Source organism: Phaseolus vulgaris, chromosome 9, assembly GCF_000499845.2.
Source record: "Phaseolus vulgaris cultivar G19833 chromosome 9, P. vulgaris v2.0, whole genome shotgun sequence".
Classification (NCBI taxonomy): domain Eukaryota; kingdom Viridiplantae; phylum Streptophyta; class Magnoliopsida; order Fabales; family Fabaceae; genus Phaseolus; species Phaseolus vulgaris.
In genome coordinates, this window is record NC_023751.2 from 34,195,649 (window position 1) to 34,209,288 (window position 13,640).

Sequence of the window (13,640 nt, forward strand, 5' to 3'; positions counted from 1 at the left end):
TCTTAAATGTGATCTGCACCCAATGTCATGCACCCAACCCTATTCTTCTTCTTCGTTTGTGCGTAAACCAGCAGTCGCAGGCACAACCATCACCGTTGTCTTCGTTCGTTTGCTTCACCGTCAGCGATCTTCATCATCGCAGGCAGAGCAACAACTGCCACGGTCAGCTTCGGAAGTCGAAGAAGGAACCATCATAGAAGAAGTCAAGGTACACTGACATGCCTTTTGGATATTTTTATTTGTAGTTCATTATTGCCTTCTGGATATTTTTATCCGTAGTTGATTGTGACTTCTGGATATTTTTATTCGTAATGGACTTTTGACTTGTGGATATTTTTATCCGGAATTTGTTGTTGTTCTGCGGATATTAATATCCTAGATATGTACATCCGTCAGCCAATTTTCAGTTACGGACATGGCCGTCCAGAAGCAACAAACCAAACTTCCAGATTTTGACATCCGTAATGCAAAAATCAGACTTCCGAATGCCGATTTCCAAGACCAGCTCAGTTCGAACAAAACACGAGAAATGAGTTCAAATGACTACTTACCTCATTAACTTGGCAATCATACCTTATACTCAACGTTTGTGCACTCTGCACCTCAAAGCAAAGCTTCACTACAACAATAAACTTCCTCTACCTTACCATACACTATTTTTCAAAATAAAGAAGAGAAAGACACAATGGAAATTTTAAAAATTCGTCGGATGCCGTCATAATTGATCGGATGCAAAAAGCAATTGCCTAACATTAATCAACAAGAGTAAAAACACTTAAGAAGTACTTATCCTGTAAATCGCCATTCACTGAAATTTTGATATTGATTAAAGTGAAAAACATTTTTCATAGACGAGAGCATTCCAAATCGACTAAAATTTAGGGTATGTCTATACAAAATGATTTTAGTGAAAGGAAGATACAAAATATGAAATGGGTTTTTGATAAAGATAAAAAAATAACTAACATTGTTCTAAAGTTTTTTTTTTTTTTTTTTTAATATCACACCATTCTTTAAACTTATTTATATGACATGACAAGATGATGTGGTTGATCTGTATTCTAATAATGCAAAAAATTATCATGTTAGAAAATCTGTCATAGCAATAATAGCGTTAAAAATATCATAAATTAAATTATTATTTTTACTAACTAGATGTATAGGACAAAAAGAACATAATTATTCATTTAAGCAAGTAAGAAAATAAAGCAAATGAAAGAAATATAATTAACCATTTATTTTATTTTATTTTTAAAAAAACTAGTATTAGGTAAACACGAGAACGTTACAGTTAGTTTTGACGAGCAGGGGGATCAGAGAACCTCCGTCACTGAACCCTGGAATCGAACCCTCTCTTCTCCTCTGTCATGGCGACGGACAGATACGCTTCTCCACCAGTCGCATCGGCGGAGGACAACGCTCTGTGAGTCACTCGCGCACAATACTCCGATCACTATTCATTTTCTGTTACATACTTCCGCAATGCATAACAACATACTTCGATTTCGTTTTCGTAGCTTTCTCGATATTCTGCACGAAGCTCCTCTTTTCGCTCACCGCAAGCCTGCCAGGGTTGTCGGTAGCGTCTTCTATTGCATACTATTGGCAAGTTCAATTCCTATTGGCTCGTTTCGCAACATGTTGTGATGATTTTGATTGAATTCAACTTTCGCATTGATTGTGGTATGAATTGCTTTTTTATTGGTTGGTTCCATTTTAGGCAGGTTATGCTGCTTTCGCCATTGGAGCTCAGTGGATATTTCTTCCCGTGCAAGGACTCATCTCTCCCGTGCTTTGTAGTTGTGATGTTCTTCTCTTGCTGTTGACAGGTTTGGAACTGTCTCAATTAGGGTTTCTAGGTTGTCATCTCTGGATAAGCTAGCGCATTTTCTGAATGTGTTGTTGAATGAATGTCTTTTTCTATGGTCTTCAGTTCTCTCTTCTTGTTTATACAGTCTTTCTTTACTTGTTGCACTCACTTTTGCTGCTTTTGTCTCCACTGAGATCTTCAGATGAATGCCAGAATTTCCTTGTTATGTTGATATGGCTACTACTAGCTAGAGCGTAGCTGTAGTTCACTTTTTCGATCGATTGATTTTATATAAGGTGTACAATTGTATTATGAAGACAATCAAACATAAAACACTATGGATTTTTTGATAAAGAAGTTAGTGATAAGGAGAAAAAACTTATGACTTCACTAGTAATTTTCATTATAGCCATTTTGTCAAAGATTTGAACATGAGAATGAATAACCTTCCAAAATAAAGAGTGGTGGCTATGAATTTGATACTACTTTTTAACAACATTTCCTGGGAAAGAGGAAATAAATATGAGAATGTTCAATCTGAAGCAATCACCTCCTCCCCCTAATGATAGAAGAAGTTAAGCCTGAGATTCATCACTCTTTGTTGCATGATTCACTTTAAGTACCTTAATGTTTTCGGAGCCCTAATCAGATCCTGTAGAATACTGATTTTGTTATGTATTATACTAGTTAAAGCTGATTTTCAATATAGCCATCGCGAGGTTGTTTGACTTAATAATTTCAAGTGCAGACAAATGTTGATTAAATTAATGAACAAAATTAATAGTTTGTGTTTAGTTTTTTTCTTCTAGTGATTGATTTTATATGGTGTAAAATTGTATTTCTGGTTTTGGAAATATATTGGTGAAAATAAAACGTAGCACAGTATGGATTTTGAGAGAGAAATTCGTTATAAGGGCAATTGTTTGGCTTCACAATTAATTTTCACTATAGCCATCTTGTCCAAGATTTTGAATATGAGGGTGGATACAAGGTGCAGACAAAGGATTTGGACTTTATACTTTTATTATGTTCATAATGCTAATGTATAAAGTTAACAACATTGCTTCTAGGTGCTAAATAAATATTAGTTAATTTTACTAAGCATTATAACGTACAAGCTTCTTCAACCTCTACTCAATATTCCGTGTATATAGTTTTATTATACTTAATCCCCATATTTTGCTGTTTCAGGAATCTTTCAACAATACCTGGTTTATCAAGTGCAAAAGATACGGTTGCAGGTAATTCTGTTAAGGACATTTCGTTGCCAAAATAGTTTCTGAAAGTTTTGCGATGGCATTTAGACCTATAAGACCATATAATTACAACTACACATTTGCTGCAAATCTCTGAAAGTTTTGGTTGTGTTTGATGTTGTTTAATGCTTGATTGTATTTTCTTTTATCACCAACATGATTTTTCAGGGCTACTATAGTTTCAGCCAGAAGTTGAAATTTATTGTCCGCATACCCTTTTCCATTACAGCTTATGGTATGTATTTCAGTGCTTAAACTTTTCTTTCGGATTATACTTAACATATGGTGTCAATTGATGGATATGTCACGATGTCAAGAACCGACTCAAGCCCAAAACATAAATTGTTTGGTGAATGCACGTGAATGTCTTGATATTTTTAACATTGTGGATGGTTTATATTGTTCGAGTTGCTAATTATAATAGGAGTGTTGTCAACTATTCAATTTTATGTCAGGAACCGCTGCAATGCTACTTGTTATAGTCTGGAAACCTTACACTGGTTTCCTGTCAATCTCTGCAATATTGAGGTATATTCTCCATTTGGTTGTACTTGTTCATTTTAGACATTTTTCAGGGCAAGATTGAGTTGAGTTAAAAAAAGTAATACTAGCAGGAGTATGCAACTTCTAAATATGAAGGACGAAAGCCTTATTCTATATCTTGTCATCAATAATAGGTGCCAAGTACAGGGAATAGACATTGAGGCTTTTGTGGCATGTTTGGTCAAATGAGTATGCTAAACTTAAAACCGTATCATTTTAACAGTGATTTATCTAGTAGACTAGATAGTGAGGTTCAATATATTTCAATTTGTAGATTTTCTAGCTGCAGTATATATGCTTAGTATGGGACAGAGTTTGGTCGGCAGTTTGACTGTTGGAACATCACAGCATATAGCATGTATTTATCTCCCTGTTCCCCTCCTTTTGCCTAGATGAGTTCACAGTTGAACTTCTGGCATGGCTATGATTGAATGAATTTTTGTTGTTCTCAACTTACAATAAATACATTATTACGTTTATATTTTCGAAGGTTTGGTTTTACCTAATGATAAATTGTTCACCATCAAGCTCTTGTTCCATGTGGCATATTTCTTCACTCTGCCATTTTTTCTCTTGCGAATAACTGGAAAATAGTTGTTCACTTTCTTACTGTAGTCTCATATATGTTGATTTAAAATTCTGCAGGATTATTATGGTAGTTGAAGCAGTGTCTGCCGGATGTTTTATGAGTCTTTACATTGGTAAGTTTATGTAATTTTATGGGAAGGAGGGGGAGATGAAGCTACAAATTTCATTTATGATTTGTTTATATTGATGGGACTAAGAGTGTGTTTAGTAACGCCAATAAGCAAGATACTAAATTAGTTTGACTAACACAAAAATGTTTGGTACCTCTAAGTAGTTATTTTAGATGCTTCTAGACTATAGGCTACAAGCTACTCCAGCTAGTTTAATTTTCCTCTTAATTAGTATCACTTATAATTGAACACGCTTCCCTGTTATCTTTAATTTTTTTTACCTATTATTTTCTTTATTAATTTGGGTTAATATAGGAATGTAATTGAAAAGATATTGAATATTTATTTTAGTTATTGCACTATTTTTAGTATTTGTTAGGTTACTTTTAAATTTTTTAGGTTGTTCGAATTAAAAAAGATTTAACATTATAAAATGAAGTAATGTTTCATTACATGATGCTATGTGAAAATTACACATATTGATAACAGTAGTTTAAATTGACAAATCAAAAAAATTAAACTTTTAAAAGTAAATAAAAATTAAATTTGATTAGTACTCATTAAATCAACTACTTTAAATAAAATTACTTGTAAAAAAGCGTATAATTTTTTAAAAATATAAATAGAAGTACTAATAAGTCAAATAAGAGTTTAATTATTTTTTAAAAATCTAAAATTTTAATTACATAATAATACATTTTTGTCTAGAAAACACATTTTATTTATATAATATAACTTATGTACTTATGTCCTTTTATGTTATTTTACATTTAGCAACTATTCTACCAAACACTTCTAATGCATTAAGTTAGCTTATTAGCATATATGATAGGAACTTAATTTCTCCTGATTTAATGATATCATTCCTTTTTATTCATGATATCAATTTTAAACGAGTTATTTTACAGAAAGAAAGTCATTTTTAATTGAGATCAGTAAAATTAAATTTTATGAAATGACTTTGATTAGTTTGGAATTCATTATTTTTCCTTATATTTGAGTCCGAATGAATATTTATTTTTGTATTTTGGTAGATACTATTATATACAAAGTTTTAAACAATCTTAAGATTATTTTTTTTGGAAGGAACTGTAGGGATGTCTTTTGCCTTGGGCAGACTGTGTTTGCCTGTCCTCCATTGGATTAAAAAAATTGGAAAAATTTATTGCATTCCACCTGTCGACTATAATTATAAGATTTGTTCGTATATAGTAGAAACAGTACTAGTTTTATCTAGCTCTTTCTAACTACATTTTTGGTGCAAACAGGTTACATACACCAGTACAATTCATTAAACTCACACCCTGATGTTCTGAAGTCCTTGTATTCGCCACTACAGCCAGCAAGTTCTCTAGAGGGTCTAAGGCAAACATTTTGTAATCTAGTTTCTTTTATGATTTACTTCGTGGCATAATGTCCATGTTCGATTTTCAAACCCAAAAGTAAAAATAATAAATAAACTATTCAGCAAAATAGTATTTCTGAATGCATGATTTATGCTTTGCCATTTGTAAGATCACATGCCAGTAACACAAACAAATCATGTCTGTAAGCCCAAATTAAAGTGTGGGTTCTTGATTGTGAAGATAATATCTTGATGCAATAGGTACCATGATGGTCGTCTCTCTGACCAGCAAATGGCTTTGCTGCAATATCAGCGAGAAAATCTTCATTTTTTGAGCGAGGAGGTATACAAAAAATTGAAGCATTCATTTGCTATTTGATTATATCAGCTCGAAATGATACTTACAGTGTAGACATTCCACTGATGATATTTCATTTAATTAGTTCTTCATCGATATTTGGTCTTGCAGATTCTTCGATTGCAAGAGTGTCTAAGCAAATACGAACGAACTGATGATCGGAACACACCACAGGTAATAATTAACACAGATAAGTAAACCTTCCTTGTTTTTACCATTATGTTTAATTTATAAATTCTCATGTTTTGGCACATACAAGTTACAATGGACATGTGTCGTGGTTGTGTATGGGTGTATAATATTCAATATAGTATTTTTTATAATCAGAGAGATTAGCAAGTTATGCAATAGCAAATATCTTTACTGATTCAGTAGAGTTGAAATTCAATCTGAATTCATATCGAGATGTAAACCAGTAGTATCCTGTCAATACCTATTTAACTCTGTACTTTATTCAATTAGCATTCAAAATCGTCCCTGCTATAAAACATTTCTTTGTATTCCCCATCACCACAACAACTATATTTCTTTCACTTGAAAAAAAGAATTGTACTGGTGTTCCAACATGAATCGCGTCCTGAGGATGTCCTACCTCAATTTGCACTGTTAGAAATCAGAACGGAGTTGCTAAAATGATTTGTAGAGTATATAAGGAAGTTGCAGTTAAATAGCCCAGGCTTCTCATCAGAAATTCTATACCTTGCTACAGGTCTTTTCAATTATAGGTTTAATGGTACTTACTATTTAAATTCCTTTCTGGTACCTCAACAATTATCCTAGGTAGTTTTTTGTTTTAAATATTTATTCTGTGGGTTTCTAATTTAATTTTTAAGTTCGTAGAGTCAATGGTCTGAGGCTGATAGTAATACCTATTCTGTCGATATCGTGGATGTATTCAGTATATAATTGTACCTCGGTCGAATTTTGACCTTGCTCTTGTTTAGCAATAGCTTTGGTAGGATATTTATAGTTGAGTTGAGGGACGTAGTTAATCTTCTTTCAATTAACTTTGAGCCTAATGGCTCCTCCAAGCCTCCATTCTCTTGAGAATCTAGTTGAAATATTAGTTAAACGAGTGTGCAATGATTATAGTTGAGTTGAAGCCTACTAAGGCTCGTCTCATGAAACAAGCTTGAATTCTGTTCCACTTGATGTTTAGGCTAAATTACTATGATCTGACCAAATAACTTTTACATAATTGTAAAGCAATTTAGCTTAACCTTAAGAACTAGCATGACTAATAAAAAAATTAGGCTTGGATATTGGTGTCAATAAATATTACTTGCTACCTCTTCATTCTTTTTTGGTGATAAATTGTTTATCTTACAGGTGGACCTTGCGCATCTTCTAGCAGCTCGTGATCAAGAGTTACGCACACTTTCTGCTGAGGTAATTCCTGTAATTCAAATAGAAATGAATATTTCCATAGTGCCTCGTATAGTGATTTTTCATTTTATCCTTTCGGCAAATATTGATGGTTAGTGTTAAGTTTAGGCAGTCATCAGATACCATTCAACTCCGCACCTTCACAAACTAAAACGACTCTTAAATAATTTTCAGATGAACCAAGTGCAATCTGAGTTGAGGCTTGCCCGGTCCTTGATTGCTGAAAGGGAGTCAGAGATCCAACACTTTCGCACGACCAACAATCAGGTATCTAGCTGGTTTTACTGATATTAAAAGGGTGTTATGTGCTTTGACTACAAGGTGCTAACAATTCTTGATATAATCAGTATGTTGAAGAGAATGAAAGACTCAGAGCCATTCTAGGGGAATGGAGCACCCGAGCTGCCAAGGTATTATTCACAAATGCAATAAATACGAACACAGCTATCAATATATGCCCTTTTCTGCTGACTTAACCTTTTTTTATTATGATGATCAAAGCTTGAGCGGGCACTGGAGGCTGAGAGGATGTCAACTCTTGAATTACAAAGGAAACTTTCAACGCAGCAAAGAAGTCAATCATATACATCAGCAGACGCCACCGAACATGGAGCTTAATATGGTACATACCCACTTCACGATTGTTCTCACAGTTAACCTTGTTCTCACAGTTTAAATGAATGAGAGTACGCAGACGTCACTATTGTAGAGAGATTCGATGTACATAAAGTAGTTCCAAATCCAAATAGGGTTTTATTTCTTGTTTGTTGAGAAGAAATGCACAATGATGTAATTTGATTGAGTTATTGTGCGCCCTTGTGCTCCAAACTTGCATATGCCTTAAAAAAAACTGGGTTGCATTGAAGGTAAATAAAAAACCAAACGAAGCGACAGAAGCTATTCTAAGCGTGGATAAACCAAGCGAGGCCACAATTCATAAACCTTGTTCAAGCTTGGATATGGTCACAGAAATACTGAATTACAATTGACTAACTTGTGAAGTTTCATTCAAAAAGAGACACCTGAACACATTGTTGAAGAAATCAACACCTTTGGCAACACCTCCCTCTCCAACCACAATATCCATGTCATATTTGCAAGCTCTTGTACAATCCGGGCAGTAAGTTACCTGTATAAAAAAAAATGCATGTTACACATAATTCATGCAAGACATAACTCATTATGTCAAATATTAAATTTCTATGATTAAAAGGAACATAGGAACCGGACCTCTAGTAACTTGGGTTGGAAAGAGCTGTCCAACATGACATCTACACCATACATTGCCCTTGATGTTGGACTGTGCATCTCAGGATGAGCAACAGCAGCTGCCTCAAATACTGAACGAATCATTTTCCTTACTCTTGTGTGTATATCCAACCATTTAACTGAAAGAGATACAGAGATGAGAATTTGTAGTAAGTAGCCATTTGAAATGCAGACGATGCTCATCCTAACAGTGGCAGAGGATAATGCAGTATCCATTACCTTGATGTTCTTCCTCAAATTCCCTCACAAATTCGCTAGCATTCTTATGATTTATGGCTCCGCGATAATTCTGTAATCCATGGAATGACTACGTTAAAACTTGTTGAGAAAAGGAAAACCGAAAACACTGAAATATTAAATATTTCAAGTTTTCATCCGAATATCTTCTTGTTGCTGCATAAAATGGTGTACTCAAGACATACCATAACAGTGAAATGAGTTTCGTACTCAAACAAACTACTTCTGGCCAAAGAATATAGGTTGTTGGCTATCCTAACCTGAAAATGAAATATAAAACCAATTCCATTAGAATCTTTCAAGAGGATAGGAAATAAAATAAAGAGGCTTGAGAAATTTTCTTTGCACTCAAAAGAGTAAGTGTACCCAGAAACAATCTGACAGGAATATCTCCAGAGGATGCATGCTCCGAACCAGTACTATGTAACGGAGATCAAACTTTTTTCCCTGGAACAATGCAGGCTGTTCAATATACTTCTGGCAAATTTTGGGACCAGTTTCCATGAGCCGGATTATTGCAGGCAAATTATCAGTTACAGTAGTATCAATGGTTCGGGCCATATTCCAGGGTTTTAAGATCCAAAGATTGTCTAGTCCTTCCTTTCTGCGGACACAATAGTCACCAATAAGTTGAGATAGGTGTGTTTCCAGATTATAAGTAGGCTGCAACCATTGAGGAGATCCATGTGCCTGTTGCAACGTAAACCACCAAAATCACCACCCCAAGAAAAAAGCTAAGGTTCTAAAAAAAGCCTCACTCGGAAAACAAAATAAATGCTGCATGCCAGTGACACAGGTCAGTCATTTAGATGTTAGTTAACTATGATCACCTTTTGAATTGTCTCTGCTAAATGATGCTTCATAACAAGACATGCTTCAAAAGGAAATTGATTAATGTATTGCTGATCCGTAATTCCAGTAGCTTTCTTCATCTCCTCATCTACTTGCATACCTGTCCATATTATGTCTGCACCTTTTGGTTCATTTGCTGTAGGCATTCAAACATTCAAAAAGAAGGTCAACAATACAAAGTATACCATTTTATACGTGATGCCAACCATAAAATAAAATCCAACAGAATTTTCTGAGAGCCCTTCAATTTTCTGTAAGGTTAAAATCAATCAAGAAAAATTCAATATAGGCTCTTCAAATGAATTGTCAATATGTTCCAAGTCACATTTAACCATTAATTATGAACTGCAGGCTGCAGCAAAGAACAAAAGCAAAATTGAGATAAAGTTCAAGCATGCATGCATTAAACTTACTGATTGCGAACTCGGGATGTGTTAAGTATTCCTCTACGTGAGGTATATCTGTGTAAACACGTAATGGACGCCCACAATGTTGATGAATACTTCCAGTCTCAGAATACTGAAAGGTGGGAGATATTAAACTTGTGGACAACAATTTCTGATGGTGCTTCTCGTATGCCTGAAAGCAGGAAAGTAATTAGCTCCAAAACTTCCTGATACTTTGTATAATAGATCTTTAAACACAAAACAGAACGATGATCTTAGCAATAGGAGAAATACATTGATAAAGTAGTTTTCTGGAGTGTGGAACCAGGCAGTAAGCCTGGCAGAACGTTGTTTATCTTCCCCTATACCGAGAAGAAAATTGCGTGTGCACTCATCACCTTTTTGAACATTCTGTGTTGGCCATAGAATAGAAAAGCTGGAGAAAATGTGAGAGTTATTACTTTGATTAATTTTAACATACAAGTCCATGTTTTAATATGGAGAGGGGAAGAAGAAAATACCATTTATAGATCAAGGAGCAAGAAGGCAGGATACATCAAGGAGCAAGAAATAAGAATCAAAACTTATAAAAGGATCTTTTATCACACCAAAGGTGTTGAATAATATGTGAAGTACAATTATATAGTAAAGTAGCAGATACATTTGTAGAGCATGAAAATATGACTTCCACATCAAAGTACAAATATCAATGAAAATCGAGAAGATAACCTCACAGCTGATGCTAGATTGCCCTCTGGCATGAACAGAAATGGTGCCACTCTGAAATTTGGCTCATCACTATGCCGCAAAGCTGAACCTAGCTCATCCATCACATACCTGCAAAATATCCAAAAGAACGTGCAATTCAAGTGGTGTATCATTGGGAAAAAGCAATATGATTCATGTGACACTTCTATTTTGTTTATCCCATTGAAAAAACCAAACCAAAAAATTTTAGTAGTCGAACATGGATCCAAGGATTCAAATTGCATGAAAATATTAAAGCATAAACCAAACCACATTGATGAAATGTAACAAAAAATTAGAAAAAGCGGTTATTGATCAAAAGAAAGCTAGTGCTAAATTAAAATATAGAAAGTAAAACTATATGCAGGTCATACCATACTGATGTTTCATCTAACTTTTCTTCATCTGCAAGTCTATATGTCATTAGATATTGCCACATTGCATTTATAATACGATCAGCAAGAGGCTCATCAGGAGTCCATTCAGGAAGACGAGGAAGAAGCATTGAACCAATCACATGCTTTCCTGTTTCCAATATTTTGGATGCATTGATACCATTTAGCTCAGAAATGTTTGGAAGAGATTCCAGAATATCAATGGCCCTTCGTCCAAGTGGACCTGGAATATCAACCTGAAAATTGCTCAAATTATCAAAGGCCAAAACACCAATCACAAAGTATGTAAATAAAGACGGACTAAATAAATAACATGGGAAATTTTGAGGGATAAAAAAATGTGACAACGTAAATCAAATCTACCTCCAATGAACGCAAGCAAGTGAATCTACGCAGCAGATCTAACAAGTCACTAACTGAGTTTTGGTCCAATGGATTTCCTTGAATGTTCAAGTACGTAAGAGATGGCAAACAAATGGGTGTAAATGCCTGCAAAAATGGGAAAATCATCAAAACATTTAGAATGAAAAAAATAAGCAATGAATTGGTGTACAATATCAACTATTAACATCTTTAATTGATAAAAAAATCGTTTAGCATCTCCTGGGTAAGATATGAAATTCCCAGATTTTTTATCTCATACAATCAAATTTTATTCTAGTGAAATAATGCATTAAAGTCCCTTGTGTACACCCATGAAACACAGGCTACAAAGAAAAGGATGCAAAAAGCATATAGAAAATAAGCATAATAAATTGTTCAACCTTATTCTTTAAATTGTGAATGTTCCTATTTGAAAGGTCAAGAGAAGACACAGTGTGCAGTGAAGTGTGAGCCTGATCAGCATTTACAGGGTTATCCTTTCCATATATCCCTGCACAAAAGCCCAACGCCCACTCCCCAAAATTGCTTGTGAAACTTGAATTATAAATTTCCAGTTCTGGCAACTCCTTAAGAATCACCCCTTCAAGCTTGCCATCACTGGAAGAGAGGTAAAGTAATTTAGTTCTCTTCATAACAGGAACACATGGTTCAATTATTAACTTTTAGATATTAGAAAAGTTACCAATTTTTAAGAAGTGGGTTACTGTTGAGCCATATTCCTTTGAGATGCTTAAATTTGATTACTTCCTGAACAACCACTTCGGCGCTATTGAGCTTGTTTCCAAGCAGGCTAAGTGCCACTAAATCCTGACACAACGAAAGGAAAGTGTGTGAGTATTCAAATTACGGAGTGATTGACCAAATTTAAAAGAAAAACAAGAACTGAGATCATAATAATAAGAAGAAGAAGAAGAAAAAATAATATATACCAATACTAAAAAGAGGATACAAATTTTTGTAATTGTTTTTTGTGTGACCATTTTTTTTACAGTTTTACTGTTACAAAACTTAATAACTGTTTTTTATAAAAGCTGTTGTTGGTATTTTTAGTATACTTCAATACTACAAAAGGAAATAAGCACTTTAGGTGTCACAAATCAGTAGACAATTTTTTACCTTTGAATAATTTATTGATGATCATACAATTTGAATAATTGGAAGCATTGAAATAGAATGAAATTAGTCTCTGGCATAAAGGAAAAGAATGAAATGATATTAATCTTCAAAACAAGTGTAAGAGGGTTACTAACCGGAAACCTAGTTGGTAAGGCTAGAGACACAAGCATAGCATCATCGATGTTAAGCCCTTCAAGCTCCAACCACCGTAACGTCCCATCTCCTTTCTCCTTTGCCTCGCCAACTTCACTCTCCAAAGTTTCCTCAACACCAAGCTTACAGTTCCCTTCATCTTCATCATCATCAACATCAACATCCACACACATCAGAGAGCCCATCCTCTCAGCCAATCCTGGAACCTCACGCAGCTGCAACACCAAACACCAATGTCGTCAAGACAAACCCTAAAACAAGGAGTTTTAAGAAGGAGGAGGTGGAGGAGGAGGACCTGCTTGTATGCGTCGGAGAGTCTGAAAGTCCACGCATGATCCACGAGGAAGACGTCGGAGTCCGTTTCCATAGACGTCGACGTGAGAACAAGGCGCCGCTGACGGCCGCCCTCGCATGGCTGGATCTGAAAGTGGCTGCCGCCGTCGAAGGACTCGCCGGAGAGCTTATCGAATAGGCGCCGGTGCAGGCACTCCGGCAACCCCGACGCAGCAAGTAGCAGCGCGTGAACTTTCGCGAACTCTTCGTATGTTTCGATTCTTCTATTGGCGGTGCTCGCCATGGCCACCATTGCTGTGTGGCTTGGTGGTGCTACTCTTGCTGCTTGTGCTTGCTCATTCTGTTTCTCACAAACTCGGAAAAAACGGCGTTTACCAATTGGGCTGGGCTTCTAGTTGCTAAGCCCATTTC

At 35.1% G+C, this 13,640-nt stretch overlaps 2 protein-coding genes across 3 annotated transcripts; one reads left to right on the forward strand and one right to left on the reverse strand.

Moving 5' to 3' along the window:
* The first annotated feature begins 1,271 nt into the window (after positions 1–1,271).
* On the forward strand, positions 1,272–8,313 carry LOC137820073 (protein FIP1-like). 2 transcript variants are annotated; one of them, XM_068623856.1, is made up of 14 exons: positions 1,272–1,423; positions 1,518–1,609; positions 1,725–1,829; positions 3,002–3,051; positions 3,235–3,301; positions 3,522–3,594; positions 4,255–4,310; positions 5,576–5,672; positions 5,914–5,995; positions 6,122–6,184; positions 7,340–7,399; positions 7,571–7,663; positions 7,744–7,806; positions 7,898–8,313. In XM_068623856.1, exons 1-14 carry the CDS (start codon positions 1,368–1,370, stop codon positions 8,012–8,014), a joined length of 1,074 nt encoding a protein of 357 aa, XP_068479957.1. In that variant the 5' UTR covers positions 1,272–1,367; the 3' UTR covers positions 8,015–8,313. The 2 variants fall into 2 exon arrangements, with proteins under 2 accessions (XP_068479957.1, XP_068479958.1); XM_068623857.1 differs by having other exon boundaries at positions 1,518–1,605; positions 1,721–1,829.
* LOC137820072 (uncharacterized) lies at positions 8,233–13,640 on the reverse strand. The gene is made up of 15 exons (XM_068623855.1): positions 13,231–13,640; positions 12,917–13,150; positions 12,349–12,473; positions 12,047–12,263; positions 11,646–11,771; positions 11,262–11,518; positions 10,870–10,977; positions 10,435–10,576; positions 10,168–10,333; positions 9,733–9,890; positions 9,269–9,592; positions 9,088–9,162; positions 8,885–8,954; positions 8,627–8,784; positions 8,233–8,525 (listed from the first exon to the last, which is right to left on the reverse strand). The coding sequence occupies exons 1-15, from the start codon at positions 13,519–13,521 to the stop codon at positions 8,376–8,378; spliced, it is 2,601 nt and encodes an 866-aa protein (XP_068479956.1). The 5' UTR covers positions 13,522–13,640; the 3' UTR covers positions 8,233–8,375.

Bases quoted from the DNA above. Each gene is read 5' to 3' on its own strand.
- LOC137820073 (XM_068623856.1), top strand. From the start codon at position 1,368: ATGGCGACGGACAGATACGCTTCTCCACCAGTCGCATCGGCGGAGGAC. The intron at 1,610-1,724 runs GTTCAATTCCTA...CATTTTAGGCAG, and splicing joins CTATTGCATACTATTGGCAA to GTTATGCTGCTTTCGCCATT. The intron at 3,052-3,234 runs GTAATTCTGTTA...ATGATTTTTCAG, and splicing joins TGCAAAAGATACGGTTGCAG to GGCTACTATAGTTTCAGCCA.
- LOC137820072 (XM_068623855.1), bottom strand. From the start codon at position 13,521: ATGGTGGCCATGGCGAGCACCGCCAATAGAAGAATCGAAACATACGAA. The intron at 10,577-10,869 runs GTTATCTTCTCG...CATTTTCTCCAG, and splicing joins AATCTAGCATCAGCTGTGAG to CTTTTCTATTCTATGGCCAA. The intron at 9,891-10,167 runs GTAAGTTTAATG...GAATGCCTACAG, and splicing joins ACATCCCGAGTTCGCAATCA to CAAATGAACCAAAAGGTGCA.